Source organism: Pelobates fuscus, chromosome 1 (genome assembly GCF_036172605.1).
Source record: "Pelobates fuscus isolate aPelFus1 chromosome 1, aPelFus1.pri, whole genome shotgun sequence".
Taxonomy (NCBI): domain Eukaryota; kingdom Metazoa; phylum Chordata; class Amphibia; order Anura; family Pelobatidae; genus Pelobates; species Pelobates fuscus.
In genome coordinates, this window is record NC_086317.1 from 271859326 (window position 1) to 271886596 (window position 27271).

The window sequence follows — 27271 nt, forward strand, 5'->3', positions numbered from 1 at the left end:
AGAGCAATAAGGATATGGAATTCTTTGCCTGAAGAGGTGGTTTTGTCAGAGTCTATACAGATGTTTAAACTGCAATTGGATAAATACTTGCAAAAACATAACATACAGGGATATAATTTCTAATTAGTGGGGTAATAGCTGCTTGATCCAAGGAGACATCTGACTGCTATTTTGGGGTCAAGAAGGAATTTTTTCCTAGTTTGTTGCAAAATTGGAAGCGCTTCAGACTGGGTTTTTTGCCTTCTTTTGGATCAACAGCAAAAGCATATGTGAGGAAGGCTGAACTTGATGGACGCAAGCCTCTTTTAAGCTATGTAACTATGTAACACCGTAAAGGAGGAGACTATTTAAAAGAAGAAAAACTACCACAACAAGAGACATAGTCTTAAATTAGAGGGGCAAAGGTTTAAAAACAATATCAGTAAGTACTACTTTACAGAGAGGCTAGTGGACACATGGAATAGCCTTCCATCTGAAGTGGTAGAGGTTAACCTAGTGAGTTTAAGCATGTGTGGGGAAGCCATAGGGCTATCCTAGCTATACGATAAGGCCAGGGACTAATGAAAGTATTTAAAAAAAAAAAAATTGGGCAGACTAGATGGGCCAAATGGTTCTTATCTACCGTCACAGTCTGTTTCTATAAACCGGATAAATGACAGGGAAGGCATAGACTCAAAAAAGTTAAGTGATCGGTTCTCCAGTCATACGCGTAGTGCTCCTTAAGAGGGGATAAGTAGTCGTCCTCCTTCCCCACCCCCCCATTGCTTGTATTTTGGTAAGGTTTAATTTGTAAAATGAACAAATACTATAGGTTTGTAAAAGAGCATGAAATGCTTGTAAGGATGCATCCAAATTGGTAACTAATAATAGGAAGTCGTCCCCGAAAAGGTTACTTTTTTTCCTCTGTATGGCCTAAATGGATACCATGGATGTTAGTATTTGATTTAATTGAAGCAACTAATGCCATTATTTAGTAGGGGAGATTTAATTGAAGCAACTAATGGTTCTAATGCCATTATTTAGTAGGGGAGAAAGGGGACAACCCTTCCTCATCCCATTTCATATATTGAAAGGATCTGACAAAAAACTTTTGTTAAATGCTGGCAGTTGGCATTTTACAATTTGGATGCGTGTAAGGACGCATCCAAATTGGTAACTGATAATAGGAAGTTGTCCCCGAAAAGGTTACTTTTTTCCTCTGTATGGCCTAAATGGATACCATGGATGTTAGTATTTAATTAAAGCAACTAATGCCATTATTTAGTAGGGGAGAGAGGGGACAACCTTTTTTAACAGTTATTGTGACTTCTATTTCCCTCATGTCCTCATCATTATGGAAGTCGTCCCCGAAAAGGTTACTTTTTTCCTCTTTATGGCCTAAATGGATACCATGGATGTTAGTATTTGATTTAATTGAAGCAACTAATGGTTCTAATGCCATTATCTAGTAGGGGAGAGAGGGGACAACCCTCGCTCATCCCATTTCATATATTGAAAGCATCTGACAGAAAACTTTTGTTAAACGCTGGCAGTTGGCATTTTACATAATGCCGCCACTACTGACAGGAATTGGGGAGGGAATTGATATTTCTCCAGAATAGTCCGCAAGAATGACCAGTGTATGTGGTTATACGCCTTTTTTGGCGTCCAGTGATCATAGTAGGCTGTTTGGCGTCTTCTATGCATGCTATGGAGAAGTGCAAGAGCTTTTTGCGTACTATCAGCCCCTTACCTGCCACTCACGAACCCCATAAACAGAGGAAAAACTCTGATTGTGTAGTATATCAATGTAGAAGTATTGGTTAAGAGCACAGTGTTCTACTTACAATTTTTAGAGCAAGGACTTGCTCTGGTGTTGAACAGCTTTGGTGGTATAAACCCACCTGGATGCAGGAACGAGGAATGGAGTGAGCAGCACAAAGTAATTAAAAAGGGCCTAAAATATATTAAATAACTTTTATTAAGTTTATAAGTTATATTTATTAAATATAACCCTCCTGGGTGGTATGTTTATTCCTCTTTCTTGGGGTCCTTTGGACCTGGAAGTTTGAGGTTTCTGCGCAGTATCTTAGCTGTTTCTAGAACTGCACTCTTCTGGACAGCGATCTCAGATGTCCCACCTGGAATCTGTTGAAGCCACTCCCCCATCTTGAGTCACAGCCCCGAGTGCTCCTATCACAACTGGAACTACTACTGCCTTCACTTTACACATCTTTTTCTAGTTCTTCTTTCAGTCCTTGTTATTTGTCCACCTTCTCATGTACCTTCTTCCTGATGGTATAGTCACTGGGTATTGCCACATCCACCACTACTGCAGTCTTTTGTTCCTTTGTCTACCACCACGATGTCTGGTTGGTTGGCCAGCACTTGCTTGTCTGTCTGGATCTTGAAGTCCCACATGATCTAAGCCCTGTCATTCTCAACTGCCCTTTGTGGTATCTCCCATCTGGACTTAGGCAGGTCCAATTCATATTCTGTGCAGATGTTTCGGTACACAATCCCAGCAACTTGGTTGTGTCTCTCCGTGTATGCTGTTACTGCTAACATCTTGTATCCAGCTACTAGGTGCTTGACTGTCTCAGAGGCCTCTTTGCACAGTCTGCACCATGGGTCTTGCCTAGTGTGGTATACTCCAGCTTATTTTGATCTGGTGCCGAGTGTCTGCTAGGATTAGTGCCTCAGTGCGGTCTTTCAGTCCTGCCTTTTCCAACCACTGGTAGGATTTTGTCATGTGAGCCACATCCACTATCTGCCAGTGGTACACACCATGGAGAGGTTTGTCTTGCCAAGGAACCTCCTCTTTTTCTGCATTCTTGATCTGTGGAAGTCTCAGGCATTCCCTTAGCAGTTCATCTTTGGGAGCCATTTTCGTGATGTACTTGCTCTGTGTTTCATCCAGGACTGTGACCGTAACACTTATCAGACCCCGACCTTCTTCCTTACGGCAGGTGTACAGTCTCAGGGTGCTGGATTTCGTGTGGAATCCTCCATTCATAGTGAGTACTTTCCTTGTCTTGACATCCATGGTGACCAGTTATTCTCTTGGCCAGGTTATTATTCCAGCTGGGTACCTGATGACCAGTAGGTCATATGTGTTGATGGCTTAGCTCTTGTTCTTGCCATTGAGCTGGGACTTCAGGACCTGTCTGACTCTTTGGAGTTACTTGGATGTTGCTATCCTCCTTGCCTCTTCGTGGTACCCCCAGGTACTTGTAGCTGTTCTCTACATCTTCTATTTGGCCTTCTGGAACTTCATCTTCTTTTGTCCTGATCATCGCCCCCCTTTTTGGTATCATCCGCCCGCACTTCTCTAGTCCGAACGGCATTCTGCTGTTCTTGCTGTATATCCTAGTTAGGTGGATCAGTGAGTCAATGTCCCGCTCATTCTTCACATACAGCTTTATGTCGTCCATGTAGAGTAGATGGCTGATGTTTGCTCCCTGTTGAACCTGTATCTGTATACACTCTTCTTGATGATCTGGCTAAGGAGGTTGAGGCCTATGCAGAAAAGCATTGGAGATAGGGCATCACCTTGGTATATGCCACATTTAATGTTCACTTGAGTTATTGTTCTGGAATTGGCTTCTAGAGTTGTTTTCCACTTGCCCATTGAGTTCTTGATGAAGGATCTTATTGTCTTGCTGACATTCCAGTACCCATGTGTGTGGCATAGGCACAGATTGGTCTGTCTGGTCTTAGAATTCCTTGTGACTGCTTGGTCTACCAGTAGTTGGTATTTTGATCTTCTGGTGTTGTTTCCAATCCCTTTGAGTATTGCTCATATATATTGACTCATATGCCCTTGTATATTAGAGGCTATGATGCCTGACAGGAGTTTCAATGTTGTGGTGAGGCAGGTTATTGGTCGCTAGATAGATGGTGCAGTTCCCTTGTGAGGGTCCTTCATGACCAGTATTGTTCTGCCTTGTGTTAGCCAGTCAGGGTGGGAGCCTGTTGCTAGTAGCTGGTTTATTTTTGCTGCTAGGCGTACATGCAGCGCCTCTTTATTCAGTAGTTGTAGATCCTGTCAGGTCCTGGGCCTGGCCAGCTCTTCGTGTGTGCTGTTCTCTGTTGGATATCTTCGACTGTGATGATGACTGGTTTCTGTTCTGGCAGGATGCAGTGGTATGCTTTCAGGTCTAGTAGCCACTGGGACTCGGTGTTATGAGATGCTTCTTGCTCCCAGATATTCTTCCAGTAAAGTTCAGTCTCAGCTCCATTTTCTCTCTACACTGCCTCTCTTGGTAAACTAATGAATGGTTTTCCTTCCACTACCACCTGTATGATGAGGTCACCTTAATATACCTCTCTTCCCCCGATCTTTCTATGGCTTTAATTAAGAATTAATCTTCAGTTGCCTCTATTGTCTTTCTAAAAGCTTCATATTAATCCTCTTCTGTTCCTCTCCCTACAAATTGATGGGATGAGAATTAGACTGTTCTTATATCGCTGACTTGGTGTTGACTTTCATTTTGGCCTCACGTTTACCCATCATATCCAGTTTGTCACCAAATCCTGCCAGTTACATCTTAAAAACATTGCCTTATTGCCCATTTGCCTTACAAGATGCTACTAAGGAGCTGGCTAGTGCTCTTGTAATTTCTTGTATTGACTACTGTAATTATCTCCGAATTGTTCTCCCCAGATAGCATACTGCCCCCTACAGTCCACAATAATCTCTACTGTTGCTCCTTTCATGCATCGCTCTTCTGCCAATCGTTACATTGGCTTCTTGTACCTTATAGAATTCAATTCTAGCTATTAACGCTTCCCTACAATGAGTTCAACCACTCTACCTACTGCGACATTTCTTCACTAGTTCACTAGGTATTCCCCGTCACTAGTTCGTAGGTATTCCTGGATCTGCTTCTTGTACTTGTGCTGCTAACTCACATTTGCAGAACTTCTAGGAGGTGGCGGCATTCTTATGGAACAGCCTGCCTCCCCATCAGACTCTTCCCTAGTCTCCAATCCTTAACATAAGTTTCTAAAAACCCACCTCTTCAGAATAGCCTATCGACTCTCAGGGGAACTGTCATTATTCTCAACTTAATGAGTAGTGTTCTCTGCTACTTTTCCATCTTGTCACTTAGTTCCTATACACCACACTATTTTTCCTATTGTGTTTTTTACCCTACCTCTAATTAAGCATGTCTGAGCAGGCTCCTCATCAATGTATGCCAAATTTGTAATCATTTATCTTTGTTATTGTCAAATTTCCCTTTACTGTTAAGCTATGCAGAAGAAGTTGGGGCTATATAAATACTACTACTAAATAATAAGAATTCCACAATTCTGATTCAAAGGCCAATAATCGTTTCCAATGGCTATCAAAACATGGCTGTTATATAATGCTTGATCAAAATAAACATAATTTCAAAGTTACTGTAGTGTCTTGTTCATTGTTATTGGTGCTATATTTTTGTTTTATTTGCTAGCTTACTAAATCTGTACTGTATAATTGGTTTTAGTGGTCCTATTATTATCATCGCTATTTCTATAGCTCCAACGTATTCCATAGAGTTTTACAAAACATAATTTCTAATTATTTTAGCTGAAAGAAAAATCTAAAATAGACATGTGTTCAATGTAAATCTATCTGTGTGTGTCAAATAACCAATGATCGTAAAAATGCAACTTTGCAATGCAAGAATTTCTGTGCCCAAATATTGGTTCTATAGGAAAAATTAGTGCATATTAATATGTAGCAATAACTTAATGACCACGTAAATGGCGTCTGACGAGATTTAATGGCTGTAATTACCTGTTAAACACTCATCTGTGACCAAGCTTCGGTGGTAAACACATTTTATGTACATCCTCTCCTTAACCTATCCGCCTATTGCTTTTATGACGTGTTATCTGCCTTTTTCCTCATCATTATTTGTCTTGCTTTTTACCGTTAAATTGTGGCTGAAGAGTGCATTTTCAGTTCTTGTAGCTTGTATTAGGTAATGCAGTCTGTGACGTTTCTAGTGTTGCACCAAATGACAGACATGTCTCTTTGTAATTATACACACAAGTATTTTGTTTTTGTTTTCTTGAACTGTAACTGCTTCAGTAAAGGTTCTTGTATATTCAGCACTTTGGAGAGCTCCTTTCTGCTGTTCCCAAGCGTTTCTAAATCTGAATAAATAAATGTGCATTGTATGCTTTCAACAATAATTTCTTACACAGGCCCCAATTTAATATTTTTGGATAAACTTAAAATATCACAAGATCAGATATAAAATAAACATCAGGTATATCAACATATTAAAACATTAAAATATATTAAATAATTAGACATTTTCCCCCACAAATACAAATATGGGGCCATAATTGGTGCTCAAAGTAAAGTCAGCAATGTAAGACACATGATATTGATTTGTTGTGACCTTTTAATGAGAGAAATACATATATACATTTCTCTTTAGATGGAGCAAAATACCAACCATTTTAGCAACATTTTATGCTGCTGAGTAGTTAAATGGACAGTGATCCAAAGGTGGTGGTCCTCTAGAATTGGTGTAGTAAATCCTAAATCTGTATTAAAAAGATCAACATTTTCATATGCTAATCACATTTTCTCTAATTGCACCTGTAAGTTCCAATCATGCTGAATAGGATTCTAATATTTATGTTAATGAATTGCATTTGACTCATATTTAATGCTATTCACATTCTGCAGCAGATTAATTATATATATATATATATATATATATATATATATATATATTTAAATATATTGTAGTTCTACTTTAATAGAACACAATAGTCACCAGAACAACTAACTACAGCTTAATGTAGTGGTTCTGGTGTCTATAGCCTGTCCCTGCAGGTTTCCTAATGTAAACACTATTCCGAGAAATACTTTTAAGAGAGAGCCTAGGAACACCTCTTGTGGCAGTCACTCAGATGGCTTCTAGAAGTGCCTCCTGGATCAGTGCCTTTACATTCTAGCTATTAACACTTCCCTACAATGAGCTCAACAACTCTACCTACACCTACATTTCTTCACAAGTTCACTAGGTGCAGCACATGGAGATGCTTAAAGGGTCACTATAGTCACCCAGACCACTTCAGCTCAATGAAGTGGTGTGGCTGCCAGGTCCCCCAGGTTTTAACCCTTCAGATGCAAAAATAGTTTCAATGAAACTGCTATGTTTACATTGCAGGGTTAATCCAACCTCTAGTGGCTGTCTTCCTGACAGCCGCTAGAGGCGCTTCTGCGACGCTGGATGCGAAAATTGCATCCAGCGTGCAGAACGTCCATAGGAAAACATTGAGAAATGGTTTCCTATGGACTGTTTGAATGCGCGCGCGGCTCTTGCCACTCGGGAGCTGATGGCGGGGGAGAAGAGGTTACCAGCGCCAAGGGATCCCGGCGCTGGATTAAAGTAAGTAAATGAAGGGGTTTTAACCCCTTCAGCGCCAAGGGACACTATATAGTGATCCTTTAATGTTTCCCATAGAGATGCATTGATTAAAGTGAAGCTAATTGGCACAGTGTGGCGTTTTGCTGCACATGCACATTTGCCTCTTAATGCTTTCCTATGGGAAAGCATTGGATTGGCTAATTTCAGTCATCATGTTTGAGGATCTCAGCCGCGGAGGCGGAGAGGGACCAGGCCAGCCGTGTCGAGAACAGTGCGACGTGGCAGAAACGTTGAGCTAAATCAACTTTTCAAAGAGAAGCAATGGGAGCCGGAACCTCAACTGGTATTTTACTATTATAGTGTCAGAAATACATCTTTGTGTTTCTGACACTAGTGTTTCTTTTGAGTATTCTTTTGGATTTAATTTTTACACAAAACATTCAAATATTATTTTAGGCAATACGTCACAGTATACAATTTTCATGCAGCTGGTATGAATAAGAAGTAGCTTGGCTCCTGGTTCAGCATGCACAAGTATTATGTGGTTTGTGTTTAAGCCACAATAGTTTTGTTGGGTCACCGCTCTCCACCCCAACTCTCACCATCCTCAGGTGGTCACTCCCTGGCTAGGAAAGCTGTGAGTAACAGCTGCTGAAACCAAACCAGCTGTTTGTAAATAGTTTTACAGGCTCAGAATTTCCTGTATATGGGCAGGGCTCTGTATAATGCTAAATTCCAGACCAGAGTTTAATAATTGGACCAGTTACAAAATGTTTGTGCTGATCACTCCACATATACAACGTCAACCTAGAATTGCACTCTATACATAGCCCACAATAAGTTTTTATTCAGCCTAGTAAAGAACAGTGATAATGTGTCACCATAACATTCTATATTAAAAACCCTGTGCTGACATTGAATGTCCTTCTCACTGAAGAATTTATAGAGCTACAGATGGTAAATAAGTAGGACATTTCATATTTGCTTAGGCACTACACAGACCAGATTCTGCATAATGACACTTGTTATTTTAGGGTTAATAGTGCTAATGTGCCAGTTTAAAATCTCAACAGCTATTTATTTCATTTTTATTGTACTTCTTTTAATATTTTATTAAACAATTCAAAAATGGTTCTCATAGTTTCAAATGTGAACCTGTTAATGCCTCTCAAATGATGTAGTTAAGATAATGAACAGGTGTATGTTGGTATGCTTGGATCAGGAGTAGGCAACCTTCGGCACTTGTGAACTTCAACTCCCATAATGCTCTTACAGCCTTACTGCTTACAAAGCATCATGGGAGATGTAGTCCACTATATCTTGCATGCCAAAGTATGCCTACCTCTGCTTTATAGCAATTTATAGCATGTCAACAGCTTATGACTATAAAATCGTTTCTCATTCCTCAGGTGTCTGGAGCCAGTCACCCAACTGTATGTGAGTGTGGATGCAAGTACTAAAGACAGTCTCAAGAAAATTGATCGCCCACTCTTCAAGGATTTCTGGCAAAGATTTATTGACAGCTTGAAGGCCTTGGCAGAAAAGGTAAAATATGGAATTTTATTAACATGGAGTTTAATTTACATATATTTAAGTGCCTACCACTGTTGCGGTTTTCCCCTGCCGTTAAATAGGATTATGACCTCAGTTGTATATAGCTGTGTTTAGATTTTCTTGTCACTGCATGATAGTAATATTTTGGAACAATTATTGTTGAATTACAACATACAATGTGATGAATTAAAGAAACACTTGAAGGTGTTAAAAACAAACCACAAACGTGGGTTTGTAACCTTATCGTGTTCCTTTATTACTTTACATTCCTTCATTCCCCTACCTTTAAAAATGTACAAAAAAAAAACGCCAGAAAGCTTACTTGTAATCCAGGCGGCTGCCTCTCTTCCTCTGAGATCATTGTTTCACTTAATTGCAATCACAATGCTCTGCCAAACCTGTGCTTCTATGTGAAGCATTGGATGCATGCAGCATCATCCTGATGACCTGATGAGAACAATAGTTGAGGCCTTCTGAGTTCTTAAGGAGTATGTTCCTCTAGTTGATGTCAGGTAACCACTAAAGATGTACACTCTACTAAATGTGTACAATGCCATCTCAGAAACTGCAATGTTTTACATTGACAGAGAATAGGGTAGTGACTATTCATCAAAACATTAAGAGGTAGTGGTTTTGGTATTTAGTTTTCATTTTAAGGTTTGTGTTCTCTAGTGACTTCTTTAAATACCAGTTGAGCAAATCTTGTTTTGATAAGAGTAGCTGTCACTTCTCTGAAACATTTTCATTCCATGTAGTAAATGCTATTTATGCATATACTCGATGAGTGCATTTCAGAGAAGTATGAAATGCTTTTTGTTACAACAATTGAGTATAGAGGTTGCCATTATCTTTTTGTGGTGTGTGGCCATAGAATTTAAAAGAACACTGTATTCCTGAACCAATAGTGTTAAAAACATGTTGGATGACTCACTCCACATTCCCTCATCAGAAAGGCTTTGAACTCACCTTTATTCCAGCGCCACGTGAGTTTGCCGTTATCAGCCCTCTTGCCTTAGATAATCGAATTTGCTAAAATCCGCCATTCCAATGAGGCTAATGATAAGGCTAATTCTCTGAAAAAACAGTGTTTACATTAATTACATTAAGCTGTAGTTGTTCTGATGACTATAATGTCCCTTTAAGTTTAGTATCAGACATACAATTTAAATTAAATCAAAATACAACAAAGTTTAAGCCATAGCTATGAGTTAGTTAACCATTGGTTTATGTCAAAATGTCATAAATTAACTCTCCAGTCTCATTTTTCTATGCTTTAGTACATTAAGAAATTTAAACAAAAGTTAAATAAATATGAAACTTGTTTAAGTTACTGCATTTGCTAGTAATACCCATCATCTGCAGTGAGGTCTGCCGCTTATGTTCTGTTACACTACTAAGCTTTACACATTATCAGTGCTTTATAGAGGCAACAAGGTTTTATGGGAGTTGTAGTTAAGTTGTTAACATTCTCCTGTAGAACGCAAACAGCTGAACTGTAACTTTTCACATAATATGCAATAATATATTAGGAGCCTGAAAAGAATCATTCCATCAAGTGGGCTTGTGGAACTAAACTAATATTTAGTTAAAAATAAAATAAAGACACACAATATAAACACCACACCCTCCAGATATTTGTGCATACATGAATGCTAAATATTTACACACATGCTTTGTGTCTGTATATTGTGTTGAAGACAGAGTTATAGACATACATTCATTAAGAGAACACTCCAAGTACCATAACCACTACAGCTTGAAGTGCCCTTGTGCTCCCCTAGGGCAGGTATTTAAAGCATTTGTGAAAGGTTTGCAACTTACCTGGGGCAAGCTGATTGCCCATCGCTGCCCCTTATGGAGCCATAAGCACTTGCAAGGAGCTTCTGATGGCTTTACTTTGCTAAACCCTGCCACGCTGGGCTGACTTATTGACAGAGAGTGTCAGCTAAGTGCTCTGTCATTGAGTACCTACTTGTCTGAATGCAGAGCTTTCTGGCAGCAGGCATGGTGGTGATGCGCACACAAAAGATGCAAGGTAATTGTCAAATTGTTTGCAATTACCTGGGAGGGAGCCACTAGATTGGGCTGTAATAGGTATGGTGCTCAGAGTGTTTCTTTAAAGATACTCCATAATGACTCAAAGTCGGTCTAAAATGTTCCTAACTCGCTATCCGTTTTATTTATGTTATGAATTGCCATTTAGTATCGGTCTTCCCAGAATTCTAGCTCTGTGTGGAGCCTGGAGGAATGATAATCATGCATGATCAGTAATCATGAATATTCCACTTACGTTTATGTACTGATTTATACTCTTTTGTGATTGGGCTGTTAATTTACAGTTTTAAAAATTGCATTCACTCGACAAGCAATATAGATTTTTTTTTTCTGTGCTTGTTAAAGTGGCTCTGTCCTCCTTTGTGTGGACAGAATTCAATAGACAACTGCTACTTCCCTGCAGTTTGTTGGACGCTGCCCGCTTGAATGGCACATCCTTATGTAGTTTAAATGATGTGACATCACACCCGTCCTTGAAGCGAGCACAACATCTAGGCGACCCCATTATCATACTCTTTGGAGTCGTAGAGATGACGGAACCAATCAAAATATGTGTAAGCCTATATAAAGCATATTTGGGCCCTTGTGCAGTGCCATATCCTGGGTTTTTTTTTGCCCTGATATACGTTTATTGCTTATAGTTAGTCTCTCTTGATATCCTGATATTGACCTTGGCTTTTATGTGTATCTCTGGTATCCTGATCCGGTTGTTTACTAGTTTATCCGTATTTTTTTTATCCTAACCTTCACTATTAATGACTTTGTCTTTATTTATCTTATGTTAAATCCAGCAACTCTAAAGTCTGGTTATATGTCTATTTAGTATCTGTTTGTGGGATTCCCCATTTCCTGTAAGTTAGGGTATGACCCTGTGACACTGGGGTCTTTGCATAATTAGCAAAGATCCCCATACAGTGACTTTACCGCGGGGTGTCCACTTGCCGCGATGTGCATGGGAAGATGCGTTATCGCATGTTCTTTTGTCAGAGGCCTCTCTCATGCTTTCGGAGCTTCAGCTGCCATCAGGGCTGCTCTTTAGCTCCTGGTGGATTAATTGCCTGAAACCCACATCAGTGTTGTATTCTCTTCCAAGTAAAGCAATATGGTATATGTAGGATCCGGTGAGACTGCGAGATCCTCACATACAGAGCCTTTATCCTTGAGCTGACGCTAGCAAGAGCATGGGGCTTGACAAAAGGTAGCTCCATCTTTTAGTCAAGCTTGTCACTCATAGGTAAAATACCAAGACAAAGAAGTCCCTACCTTATCTTCATATATCTTTTAACATCAATGGAATTTCAGTAAAATTCCTACACCGTCAATATGAGTGTTAATTATTTTGTCATTTTCGAAAAGGGTGGTGACTGTTCCACTTTAAAGAGGTCTGTGTTCCATACTTTTACAGGTCTAATTGAGCAGATGACCGTGTAAAAAGTTAGCATTTAGCGAGTTTATGTTAATAGTTTATATTTAAAACACATCTATGGGTATGTTTATATTCTTAAGTTTGTATTATTCCTCTTCCATCTCACAAAAATACGTTTGTGTTTTAAACAAAATAGTATTGAATTACATCTGTACACTTCTGCATTTTCTTTTGGTTTATATTTCATTGGGGAGTTTACTAAATAACATCAGTTTCTTTAAATTAACTTAAGTAACTCTTAATCACTGGGCTAATTAAGGCTCCTGTGCTTTATATCCATTGCCATTATCTAAATGAGCAGCAAGTGAAGAAGTGGTCAATTGCCGGAGCAGGTGCATAGCTTATTATGAGATAATATGAACATAAGAAGATGGATTTTCCTGAGCACGGCATGGCCTGTGCTGTATGTGACATCTGCTCCAAAATGCATCATTATTTGTGTGACTGACTGACACTGTCAAAGTTTATTTTCACCAAGACATTGGTTTAAGCGCCTGAAAAGCTAATTTAACAGTAGGCGGAGAAGAAGAGGTGGTATTTTTTATCAGTAAGACACAAACAATTGATGCCTGCCTATTTACTTTTGTATGTTCTTTTAAAGATAGTAAAAAATTCAGAGCAGCTTTTTCAAAAAAGTCTCTCATGTGAAAATAGATAAAAATAGAATATTTAACTTGCATTTTCAAAAGATATGGTTGCTTTCAGTAAGATGGTAGATGATGTTCTCAGAGTGGGTGTGTAACAGACCCAGGTACAATCTTATGATCTGTTCACACTAATTGAGACTGAAATTTTTTAATTAATTTTTTTAAGTTGACCATGGACGCAAACTTTTGCATCATGGGAAAATAGGTTCACAAATCTCTGTAGTGCCAAGAATTACCATTACTGTACTTGCCATTTTTTGTTTACCTGCTTGTGTGAAATTTGAGCACTAATGTTTATTGGGTTGTATTATGTCACTAAATGGTTCAGCGCTGGATTCTTCAGTTGAGTTTGAGATGCTATGACATCATAAAGTAAACCATTCAATGTTAGGGCTGAAATGAGTGAACATCCAGCAATTTTCTGCATTAGCAATATGAACTTCATATACGTTTAGATGGCATGGTTTGGTTAAAGGACCACTTTAGTGCCAGGAAAACAAACTCTTTTTCCTGGCACTGTAGTGCCCTGAGGGCGCGCATTCAGTCAGTCCAAAGGAAAGGATTCTCAATGCTTTCCTATGGATGCTGGCGTCTTCTTACATAGTTACATAGCTGAAAAGAGACTTGCGTCCATAAAGTTCAGCCTTCCTCACATATGCTTTTGCTGTTGATCCAAAAGAAGGCAAAAAACCTAGTCTGAAGTGTTTCCAATTTTGCAACAAACTAGGAAAAAATTCCTTCTTGACCCCAAAATAGCAGTCAGATGTCTCCTTGGATCAAGCAGCTATTTCCCCACTAATTAGAAATTGTATCCCTGTATGTTATGTTTTTGCAAGTATTTATCCAATTGCAGTTTAAACATCTGTATAGACTCTGACAAAACCACCTCTTCAGGCAAAGAATTCCATATCCTTATTGCTCTTACTGTAAAAAAAAAAACATTTCTTTGCCTTAGATGAAATCTCCTTTCTTCAAGCTTAAATGTGTGACCTTGTGTCCTATGTGTAGCCCTGTTTATGAATAGATTTCCAGATAATGGTTTGTACTGGCCCCGAATATATTTGTATGATGTTATCATATCCCCTCTAAGGCGCCGTTTTTCCAAACTGAAGAGATTTACATTTTTTAACCTTTCTTCATAACTAAAATGCTCCATTCCTTTTATCAATTTTGTAGTTCGTCTCTGCACTTTTTCTAGTGCCATGATATCTTTCTTTAGAACAGGTGCCCAAAATCGCACAGCATATTCAAGGTGTGGTCTTACCAGCGATTTATAAAGAGGCAAAATTATATTTTCGTCTCGAGAATTTATGCCCCTATTTATACATGACAAAACCTTACTGGCCTTAGCAACTGCAGATTGACATTGCATATTGCTACCTAATTTGTTGTCTATAACAATTCCCAAATCCTTCTCGTGTGTGGTTATCCCTAGTTCACTACCATTTAGGGTGTAAATTGCTTGTGCATTCTTAACCCCGAAGTGCATAACGTTGCAATTTTCTATGTTAAATTTAATTTGCAATTTTAGTGCCCAGTCCCCCAATCTATCCAAATCCCTCTGCAGCAAGGCAATATCCTGCTCACATTTTATTACTTTACAAAGTTTTGTGTCATCTGCAAACACTGATACATGGCTTTCAATGCCCATTTCAAGATCATTTTAAATATGTTAAATAGAAGCGGTCCCATAACAGAACCCTGAGGGACACCACAAACCACTTTTGTCCAGCCTGAAAATTTACCATTTTTACCATTTTACCATTTACCATTATATTCATCTAGACCAATTTATTTTAGTTTGAAGACTAACCTATTGTGAGGAACCGTATCAAATGCCTTGGCAGAATCCAAGTAGATCACATCCACTGCAACACCCTGATCTATATTTCTACTTACTACTTCGTAGAATGCAATTAGGTTAGTTTGACATGACTTACTTTTCATAAAACCATGCTGATTATTGCTAATAACACAGTTCTTATCAATGAATTCCTGAATATTATCCCTTAATAGCCGTTCAAATAATTTCCCAGTCACAGAAGTTAAGCTCACAGGTCTATAATTTCCAGGCAAGGATTTTGAACCCTTGTTAAATATAGGAACAACCTCTGCCTTCCTCCAATCCTCCGGTACAATACCTGAAACAAAAGAATCTTGAAAAATTAAATACAGAGGTTCACTTATTTACCCCCCCAATTACAGTGAGAAGCACGGAAGAGCCTCTAGCGGCTGTCAATGAGACAGCCACTAGAGGCTGGATTAACCCATATGTAAACATAGCCATTTTTCTGAAACTGCTATGTTTACAGTAGGCAGGGTTGATTCTAGATGGACCTGGCACCCAGACCACTTCATTAAGCTGAAGTGGTCTGGGTGCCTATAGTGGTCCTTTAAGTATCTCAGCTGTTCTCAGCACTGCAAGCAATAAGTGCCATCCAACGTTCAAGAAATCGATGTTGCTAATATGAAAGTAACTTCTGCGGTAGTGATACGACAACCCGCTGCTGCCTGGCGACTCTTGGTTTCTGTTTAACGCTTTGATACAAAACTGGGGAATCTGAAAGTAGCCCGATTGCACGTCACTAAAATATATATTTTTTTAAATAAAATGTAGATGTGAATTTGAAAGCAGAAACTTGTAAAAAGTGTTGTACAAAAAATGTTTTTGGAATACTACGACGCCAGTTTTATTTTTCTGTGTTTGACACTGAGCTAATATGATTAAAATTATTGCATTAAATGTAGCCTTTGATACACCAAATATGTCCGAATCAATGAAGTAAATGCCTAATGTGTAAACAAATATAGTATTTTATATACATGGAGTGTCTTGCAAGACTGATTTCTGACTGCAAATGCACTTTTTGAATTACTGAATTACTTAGATTTCTAAGGTCAGTGTCTCAATTTTGGCAGACAGAATGTTAGGTAATGAAATTAGAGCTCATTATATGTAGCATCTTTATAGATCTATTGTAACAGAATGAATACTCAGAGAAACATGACTTTATGCATTTATTGAATAAAAATAAGCATCCATATTTATATTGGATTTGCTGTATCATCAGAAATAGTCATCGTCATGTAGCCTTTTAAAACCAGTCCATACTTTGTGTTACCAGTCCATCCCTTTTTCAATTTGTTCAGCATTTTTAAAGCATTTATTTTAAGTATAAAAAGAGAATATCAGTGTTTCTATGAAAGTGGAAAATATCCCTATAGTAGTATAAACCGTACTATTAAAAGTTAACCTTTTGATAGATATAATTAAAATTGACAAAATTGACATGTTGCCTAACTACATTGCTAGTTAATTAGGTATATAAAAAAAAAAATAATGTGTATCATGAGCTAAATGAATCGGCAGGTAAATCACCAAAACAAAATTATAATGAAATATAAAAGGGAAGTTGCAAAAAAAAAAAAGGCAACACAGTTACAATTTTCTCTAACACATTCTTACTGCAATTATTTACAGCTACTACAGCCTTTTAGCAACACTCTCTCTATAACCTTGCACCTTTAGGAAAAACTACCCTTAACAGAGGGATGAACACACACACCACACGCAAGTACATACACACCCCGTCACGTACACACACCCATCAACCAAATGCAAGTATATACACACCCTGTCACACACACACACGCACACACCCGAATCACACCCGAATCACACCCTGTCACACACACATACACACACATACACACACATACACACACATACATACACACACATACACACACACACACACACACACAAATGCAAGTACATACACACCCTGTCACACATACACACACCCAAATGCAAGGACATACACACCCCTGTCTCACACACACACACACACCCTGGCTCCCACACACACACCTGAATGCAAGTACACACACACCCTGTCTCTCACACACACACATTATAGTTCTATTATTACCTTTTACCTTTAATCCTTTAATAAGATCACCGCATTCACGTATAAAAGTCATTTTTTTTCACACACATAATTGTCTTAAAAGTCTTTACAGACTGAAACGTATTTGGTGTGTATTCCTGTTATTGCTTAATAAAGCAACAGTTGCAATTTACCTTAAAGGATCACTATCATGTCAGGAAAACAAACCTGTTTTCTTGACACTATAGTGCCCTAAGGGTGCCCCCACCCTCAGGGTTCCAGTCCCTTGGCGCTGAAGGGGTTAAAACCCCTTCAGCTACTTACCTTAATCCAGCGCCGGGCTCCCTCGGCACTGGTGACCTCTCCTCCCCCGCCGACGTCAGCTCCCGAGTGGAGCGGAATGCACATGCGCGGCAAGTGCTGCGCGCAGATTCAAACCATCCATAGGAAAGCATTTCTCAATGGACGTTCTGCACGTTGGATGCAAATTTTGCATCCAGTGTCACAGATGCACCTCTAGCGGCTGTCAGGAAGACAGCCACTAGAGGTTGGATTAACCCTGCTATGTAAACATAGCAGTTTCTCTGAAACTGCTATGTTTACATGTGAAGGGTTAAAACTTGAGGGACCTGGCACCCAAACCACTTCTCTATTGGGATTGTGTGTGTGTGTGTGTGTATAGATCTATATATTTATCTATATATAGATATCTATCGAGAGAGAGAGAGATCTTATATGCAACTTCATTCTAAGTGTATTTTAATATTATAATACACTAAGTATGAAGTTATATTTATGATGTGTATGTATATGTACATTTAATTATTTTCATGGTGTAACAATTCATTTTTTTCACCACTCACATGTGAAGTGAATAACATTGATTATATTGTAATGACACCTGTCTTGGGGATGGGGATATATCAGGAAACGATCTGAGTGACTTTGACAAGGGCCAACGACTGGGTCAGAGCATCTCCAAAATGTCTAGACATGCGTGGTGTTACCGTTATGCAGTGGGTAATACCAAACATGGAACAATGAAGGACAACCAGTGAATGGTCATCAGGTTCATGGGCACCCAAGACTCACTGATAAATGTGGGCAGTGAAGGCTAGCCCTTCTGGTCCAATCACACAAATGAGCTACTGAAGCTAATATTGTTGAACTTAATGCTGTCCATGACTGATAGGTGTCAAAACACAGAGTGCATTGCAGTTTGCTGCATTTGAGGCTGTGCAGCCGCAGACCAATCAGAGTGCCCATGATGACCCCTGTCCACTGCCAGAAGGACCTTCAATCGGGACGTGAGCATCAGAACTAGAATATCAAGCAATGGAAGAAAGTTACCTGGTCTGATGAATCACATTTTCTTTTAGATGGGGGAAAATGGCTGGGTCCATTTGCGTTGTTTACGGGGGGGAGAGATGACAGGAGGATGCACTATGGGAAGAAGGCATGCCGGAGGAGGCAGTGTTATGCTCAGGCAGTGTTCTGCTGGGAAAATTGATTAGGATGTTACTTTGACAAGTACTGTGTACCTGAAGTTTGTTGCAGACCACGTACACCCCTTCATAGTAAGAGTGGCCCCTGATGGCAGTGTCCTCTTTCAGCAGGATAATGCACCATGCCACACTGCAGAATTGTTCAGAAATGGTTTGAGGAACACGACAAAGATTTAAAGGTGTTGCCTTGGCCTCCAAATTCCACAGATCTCAATCTGACTGAGCATCAATGGGATATGTTGCAACAACAAATCCGATTCATGGATGCCTTTAAACTCGCAGGACTTAAAAGATCTACTGTTAATGTTTTGGTGCCAAATATCAAAGGACGCGTTCAGAGGTCTTCTGGAGTCCATGCCTCGATACAACAGAGCTATTTTGGCAGCACAAGGGGGGGCCTACACAATATTAGGCAGGTGGATTTAATTTTGTGACCTGAAAAGTGCATGTGGCAGATATAGATACCTAATTAAACACACAGTATACATGCAATGATGCACTATTACAGTAAACACACACTCAACCAAGACACTGTAGTCACATACAGTAGTATACACACAGTTTATACACTGTCATATTTCCATAAACTGTATACACTTAAGACTACTACACTGTCACACACAAATACTACTGCACACAAAATTAGACTTGCCACACACTGATAAAGTATACGTACTGAAAGACTCCTCAACACATGCACATTGCTTCACACAAACAAATGCATACACTCCGACACAGACACATAAGTGTAACCTTTTTTTGTCATAATTTATTTTCTTTCTTGTTGAGGGTTTTTAGGGAGGCAGGGTTTGGATGAGTGAAGAGTTGATGCTGGAGCATTTTGTAAATCCAGCCCTGGCACACTCAGGTGAGGGGTAGGCCGCCATTATAAGAGGTGAAACAGACTAGCAGGTGTGCATGAGTGCAGTCTGTGTAACGTTTTTACCTCATCCATAGGTTCCATGCAGCAGATGAGTTTACTCATCCATGGCCCAGGACAGATGGAGGACTGGTATGATGGCAGTCCGTCAGTGCTGACGTTCAATATGTCACAACTCCATCCCCAGCTTCTCTTCTTTTACAGTCCCTGTGCTCAGTGCACAATTCTAGAATGCACCGCTCACAAGGCGTGAGCACTCAGGAAGGCAGGCTCCTCAGTCCAACTTCCACAAACTTCAGTGCAATCCATCTATACAGAAAACAAAATTGTAAATAGTTTTTTTTTTTTTTTTTGTGAATTAGGGAATGTTTGTTTCCAAATGTATTTTATTTATTCTTCTTTAACTATATGTAATGTCATGCATATATAATAATGTAAATTAGCAAGTACAGAATTGTTTCCCCAAGAAAGGTGGAACACCTATTTACTTGTATGTGCAGTACAGGACCATTTGTGTGTACACTTGGTTTTTCTATTTCTCTATTTTCTATTTTTCTATGTTCATCTTACTATTCAGTATTTTCTGTTTTCATTTTCTTACGGTTATGTCCATTGCAGAAAATTTGAAGTGCAATTAAATGTTGGGGAAAATGATGCATAATCTGACAGGTAAAGCTTGCAGCAGAAAAATATAAAACATATGGTTTTCTTAAGGTTACTAATTATGATTTTCAGTCTCAGTCAAGTAACTGATGTGCTTTGACTACTTTTGGTAGTTAACTTACTTTTTTACTCACTTTTTAAATGAATGTAATCACCTATATTCAAAAAAGCATTGACCTTATTTGTAGCTTTGCTGTTTTTAGCCAGTTAGAAAACATTGTTACAATCAAATTATTGTTTTCTGTTTGAGGTTTTTGATAAGGATTTAAGTATGTATCACCAATACAATAGTGAATCTCTGTCCCCTAAGTTCTCAAGTAGTTTAGATAAATAAAAATAGATATAATTTTTTAAAGGGTTCATCCAAATCTTACAAAATTTTAAAGAGAATGTATAATGCCTTATTGCATTTTTTTCTTTATGTTCCTCCCTCCTAGCAAAGGTTTCCATGCCCCCTTCTGACATGCATCCATTTATCCAGCTCAGAGTGCATGTGTGCTCTATGAGACGGAAAAAGTGGAGGGTAAGACTAAGTGTAGAGGTAGGGAGCAAAACTATTTTAAGTAATGGAATCAGGAGGTGCAAGGGTTACTGGAAGGGAAGGAGAGAGGGGAGATAAGACATGATGACAGATGTAAAATATGCACATAATTGGCGTTGGTAGCCCTAAACTCTCTTCCTGGCTGTCAGTGTGGGATGTGCTGGGGGTGCAACTGGCCCCCAGCACAAACATGAAAATTACTCAGCATGTGCAGTGTTTCAAGCTGAAAGGGCAATGTTCATTGAAGGGCTAAACACACCCCTAGTTCTATTTTTTTTTTTTTTTTAAGTCACGTGACTTTGCAGCTCAAAGGAATGCATTGAAGGCGGTGCTTTTCCATGAGAAGCATTTGATGCTCAGCGGTGCGTTCTGTGCATGCGCATCTAGTCTCCAATACTCCTTTAGTAATAGCTTTGAATTAACCATTGATGGGCAAGTGGGAGGGGGAGAGGTCAGCATTGCCAAGAAAGTCTTGGCACTGATAACTGGTCTGTAAAAAGTGGGTTTATTTTTAATTTTTTTTACTTTTTTTGAGGCAAACAGGGGAATCTATTTAGGAACAAGGTACACTGTTGCCTTACAGATTTGTATTCCTAAAGCTATAGTGTTATTTTTAAGATTAGTGTGTCCTTCATAATTATTGGCGCTTTTTTTTTTAACCACGTTTGTTCATTTACAAAGCTGTGAAAACATAACTTTCCTTGATTAGTTTAATTTTTGTAACTAAAAGGAAACTATTTTGAAACATTCATATTGTATGCAGTAGCATGCTTTTCATTTTCTTTTCTTTTTATGTCTCATACATGCATAAAAATGCTAACTTTCAGACTGAATTTCATTCCCTTCTTCCTTATCTTTACATTCAAGAAAAAATAAATGAATTTACTAAGTTCAGTGCAGATCTCTTTATCTAAGCAGTGTGTATCGGGCTGCTGCGAGTGCCCCAAACAGTCCAATTGCACAACTCCTGTCTGTAAACTGCTTGGGAAACACAGCAGCTTACACTGGTGGTATAATAATTCAAGGGCTTCCTTCATCTGTCTGTAGTCTTTGTTATGCTGGCAAAAGAATATATACCTACCATTTTCAAAAATGAGTCTGTATATAGACAGGGTAACTGCGTGTGCAGCCATATCACTTCCAAATGAGAAGAAAGGTGTCCCTTCCTCACACAAAAGTGTACAGTCCTCTGTTGATTCAGTTTTGTAGGATTAGCTACTGTGCTGTGGGCAAGGATAAGGGAGGTTTAAAAAAATAAAAAATAAAAATCAATTTTGGTTTACTGTTCAACTGTGCATTTGCTGCCAATTTGGCTTGCATAACCGTACTAATTTCTTTGAAAGAAAATGGATATGACCATTACAGCTTTGCAAATGAGCATATATTGATAAATGATGCATTATATTGCAAATTCATTTTAAATTCCCCTTTAATCGCAGAATTTTCATTTTTAGTTTCCATTTAAGAACAGAAATCATAAGGCAGGAGGAGAGTATTTAAAAATGTATGCTTGGCTGACAAATGCAAAGTTCTGCTGGTGAGTGCAAAAATATGATTAACCTCCCTAATGATAGATGTAAATGTATATATTTACCATTCAGTACAAACAACAAGCCAATACCTTGAGAAAAGTCAGTCTTGAACACAGCATTTCTGAAAATCATGTTTTCACAATAATTTCCTTGAATGCCTTGCTGCATATTCAAATAAGCACATTCATCAAGTTGGACTTAAAGGGACACTCCAGGCACCCAGACCACTTCTGCTCATTGGAGTGGTCTGGGTGCCAACTCCCACTACCCTTAACCCTGCAAGTGTAATTATTGCAGTTTTTCATAAACTGCAATAATTACATTGCAGGATTAACTCCACCTCTAGTGGCTGTCTACTAGACATACACTAGAGGTCACTTCCTGGGTTCTAGCACAGGAAACCTGTGCTAAAGCGTCGCTGGACGTCCTCACGCTGTGTGAGGACCTCCAGCGTCGCTCAAAACCCCATAGGAAAGCATTGAAATGATTTTTCAATGCTTTCCTATGGGGAGACGTAATGCGCATGCGCGGCATTTCCGCGCATGCGCATTAGATCTACTCGGCTGGTGGGCGAGATCAGTCTCGCCCACCGGCCGACGCAATCACAAGGAGGAGCGTTGCGGAGGCGGAGACAGCGGCGAGGGACATCGCCGCTGCCTCAGGTAAGTCACTGAAGGGGTTTTCACCCCTTCAGTAACCGGGGATTGGTGGGTGGGAGGGAGAGGGACCCTCCAGTGCCAGAAAAACGGATCCTATAGTCACCAGAACAACTACAGCTCATTGTAATTGTTCAGGTGTCTATACCAGCAGTTCCCAAACTGTGTGAGCTGCAGGCCAGAGTTCACTCTCACCACTAGAACCGCCATGGCTTCCCCACCGGACTGCCAGGGATTAGAACTGTCCCCCTTCCCAGGAAAAGGTAATAAGGGAGGGGGGAATGTAAAAACATTTTTATTTAAAAAAAAAATAATAATAATAATAACTATATATATATATATATATATATATATACACACACACACACACTGTACCCCTCACACAACCTACCCCCCCCCCCCCATTTCCCCCCCACATACTGTACCTCCTCACACACACACTACAGCCCCTATCCCCTACTACAGCCCCTATCCCGGCAGATCCAATATAAGTTGTCTTAAACAGTTTGACAACTTACTCTAGGAGGGCACTACTGGCCCCATAACCACTACAAAGTGCTGTAGTGGCTATTGTGTCTGGGTTGATTCTTTTAAAAAAAAAAAAATCTACCAGTGCCCCTCCCAAGATTAGGTTCTGGATCTGCGCTACAACATAAAAAATTGCTTTGACTTGGGGCACCTTGGAAAAATATAGGCCATATTAAGGGTGCCTTGAACCTAAAAAGTTTGTGAACCACTGGTCTATACCATGTCCATGCAGGCTTTTTGTTGTAAACACTGCTTTTCAGAGAAAATTATAATATAAACTCAGGCGATTGTTACTGAAGGCCTCTTGTAATATCTCCTATGTAATTATTGTATCAACAGCCTTTTTTTAGATACAGTATCTTTTTCCATAGTGTATTAGATACATTGTTGTCTTTGAAATATGAGTGTATCCATTTTTCTTTTTATGCGGTCAGCGTAATTTATAAATCATATAGGCATTCTGTGTGTGTGTATATATATATATATATATATTTGTGTGTATGTATATATATATATTTTTTAATTCACTTTATCCTGAGGATGGTCCCTGTGTGGACCAAAACGTTGATTTTGACACATGGAATAAAACCGATTTTTCATATTTGAAACTAAAGACCGTGAGTGCAGCCTCTACTTCTCTTCTCAAATATGAAAAATCGGTTTTATTCCATGTGTCAAAATCAACGTTTCGGTCCACACAGGTACCTTCCTCAGGATAGAGTGAATGAAAAAACTGTATATATACAGTTGCAAGAAAAAGTATGTGAACCCTTTGGAATGATATGGATTTCTGCACAAATTGGTCATAAAATGTGATCTGATCATCATCTAAGTCACAACAATAGACAATCACAGTCTGCTTAAACTAATAACACACAAAGAATGAAATGTTGCCATGTTTTTATTGAACACACCATGTAAACATTCACAGTGCAGGTGGAAAAAGTATGTGAACCCCTAGATTAATGACATCTCCAAGAGCTAATTGGAGTGAGATGTCAGCCAACTGGAGTCCAATCAATGAGATGAGATTGGAGGTGTTGGTTACAGCTGCCCTGTCCTATAAAAAACTCACACCAGTTCTGGGTTTGCTTTTCACAAGAAGCATTGCCTGATGTGAATGATGCCTCGCACAAAAGAGCTCTCAGAAGGCCTACGATTAAGAATTGCTGACTTGCATAAAGCTGGAAAGGGTTATAAAAGTATCTCCAAAAGCCTTGCTGTTCATCAGTCCACGGTAAGACAAATTGTCTATAAATGGAGAAAGTTCGGCACTGCTGCTACTTTCCCTAGGAGTGGCCGTCCTGTAAAGATGACTGCAAGAGCACAGCGCAGACTGCTCAATGAGGTGAAGAAGAATCCTAGAGTGTCAGCTAAAGACTTACAAAAGTCACTGGCAAATGCTAACATCCCTGTTAGCGAATCTACAATAAGTAAAACACTAAACAAGAATGGATTTCATGGGAGGATACCACAGAGAAAGCCACTGCTGTCCAAACAAAACATTGCTGCACGTTTACAGTTTGCACAAGAGCACCTGGATGTTCCACATTAGTACTTGCAAAATATTCTGTGGACAGATGAAACCAAAGTTGAGTTGTTTGGAAGAAACACACAACACTATGTGTGGCGAAAAAGAGGCACAGCACACCAACATCAAAACCTCATCCCAACTGTGAAGTATGGTGGTGGGGGCATCATGGTTTGGGGCTGCTTTGCTGCGTCAGGGCCTGGACGGATGGCTATCATCGAAGGAAAAATGAATTCCCAAGTTTATCAAGACATTTTGCAGGAGAACTTAAGGCCATCTGTCTACCAGCTGAAGCTCAACAGAAGATGGGTGTTGCAACAGGACAATGACCCAAAGCATAGAAGTAAATCAACAACAGAATGGCTTAAACAGAAGAAAATACGCCTTCTGAAGTGGCCCAGTCAGAGTCCTGACCTCAACCCGATTGAGATGCTGCGGCATGACCTCAAGAAAGCAATTTACACCAGACATCCCAAGAATATTGCTTAACCGAAACAGTTCTGTAAAGAGCAATGGTCAAGAATTATTCCTGACCGTTGTGCACATCTGATCTGCAACTACAGGAAACGTTTGGCTGAAGTTATTGCTGCCAAAGGAGGTTCAACCAGTTATTAAATCCTAGGGTTCACATACTTTTTCCACCTGCACTGTGAATGTTTACATGGTGTGTTCAATAAAAACATTTCATTCTTAGTGTGTTATTAGTTTAAGCAGACTGTGATTGTCTATTGTTGTGACTTAGATGATGATCAGATCACATTTTATAACCCATTTTTGCAGAAATCCATATCATTCCAAAGGGTTCACATACTTTTTCTTGCAACTGTATATATATATGTGTGTGTGTATATATATATATATATATATATGTATATATATATATATATACATGTATATATATAATATACACGTGTGTGTATGTGTGTGTATATATATATATATGTGTGTGTGTATATATGTATATATATATATATATGTACACACACCATTGTTTTAACTTATTTCTAACACTTGTATGCTTATTGTATCATTATGCCATTGATTATTAGAGAAGCTCATCCGTAATGTAATATGTGGGGCTTATTTTGCGTTAAGAAATGTGACAATTCTGGCCCTAGAGGTGTGTGTATGTTTTTATATATAGTCTAATCAGTGATCATTCGAGTTCTCGGAAGAAGCAAAGGATCAATGAATGCCTGCTTGTACACTGAGCTCCCGGTACGGAAGGCGCTCCGTACAGACTTGTATTGAAAAACAGTTGTTGGATCAGCCCTTAGTGTCCAGTACGAAGCTGAGGTAGATAAGTAAAGGGAAGGCTGCGACCTAAGGGTATGGTGTTCGCTCACAGACCATCAGAATTCTGTTTCTACAGACTTGTATTGCATACAGAGCCTGTTTCGCTACCGTACCACTACACTCCCGATCTGCCTTTTTAATTATTGTTCACTAGAGCCTGGTTTTAAACACCGCTTTTTAAATCAAATATGAGTTGTTATTCAAAAAGACCATGGACTTTACAACTTTAATATATTTGATAGATTTTGGCCTTGTTAATATTTTGTGTGCTCAATATTTTGTGTGCGCAAAACGTTTTTGCACAAATAAATGTTTTGCAGAGTGCTGCACCATAAGCCTGCCACCTTCGCTACTTCCCTCATGCCAGAAATACTTTATCAAATGTATGCAGACTGCTTTGCTCCAGGGCACTGAATGAGCGGCTTTTAATTCCCAACTTGGCTGCAGACAGTCAGAAAAACTACAAACAGGTAGTGATATCCTTTAATATATGTCTCCCTCTGTGTCCTCACTTTCTAATGCATGTTGTTTTCTTGTTCAGATCATTCAGTATGGTCAGTGGCTGAGCTGTGTGCATTCCTTTGAAAAGGAAGACTTTTCTGGAGTGAGAGCGCATGGTTAAAAAGGCAAACTTATGGGGCAGCATATTGCAAAAAATATCTGGCTTTTTTAAATCCAAAAATGACAAATATTTGAACATTTATGCGGAAAATACAGCTTATTAATTAGGCCCAGAGTGTCCCCTTTTTATATGAATTTAAAGGAAAACAGAGTATCATATGAAAGGTTAACAGAAGTTGTAGGTGATTTGCAAACTTGTTTCTCCCTTTTTTTTTGTTTATTTCTTCTCTTTTATACCCTCTCTTTATCGCTCTTATCTTTTTCTTTTTTCCCTTTTACTATTTCATCTCCATATATTATTTTGACATTTCTGATGAGTAGTGGCAAGAGGTCGAATGATCTTATATTGTGGTAAAACTTTGCATTCATACCTGGTGATGCAAACACTTGTACGAATTGAATTAAGAATGGGTAAACTGCCTCCCACTATAAATTGGCATACTGCTCAATATTAATTGGTGTCTTGATGATGCCTTTAATGAACAGGAAAATGGTGCGAGAAATCTTTACACTTCACTTATGGTGCAGTAGCACAAAATATTTACTCTACTTCCAAATACTATCATCCCACTCATCAAATACCCTAGC

General features: G+C 39.0%; 1 protein-coding gene across 1 annotated transcript in view; it reads left to right on the forward strand.

Annotated features, from left to right (window-relative positions):
- The window catches only part of LOC134612877 (S-adenosyl-L-methionine-dependent tRNA 4-demethylwyosine synthase TYW1-like), a 216586-nt gene that overhangs the window by 114175 nt on the left and 75140 nt on the right, over positions 1 to 27271 (forward strand). The window contains exon 13 of the mRNA XM_063457335.1: positions 8768 to 8903. Coding sequence (XP_063313405.1) covers positions 8768 to 8903 — 136 coding nt within the window. The remainder of the gene's footprint in view (positions 1 to 8767; positions 8904 to 27271) is intronic.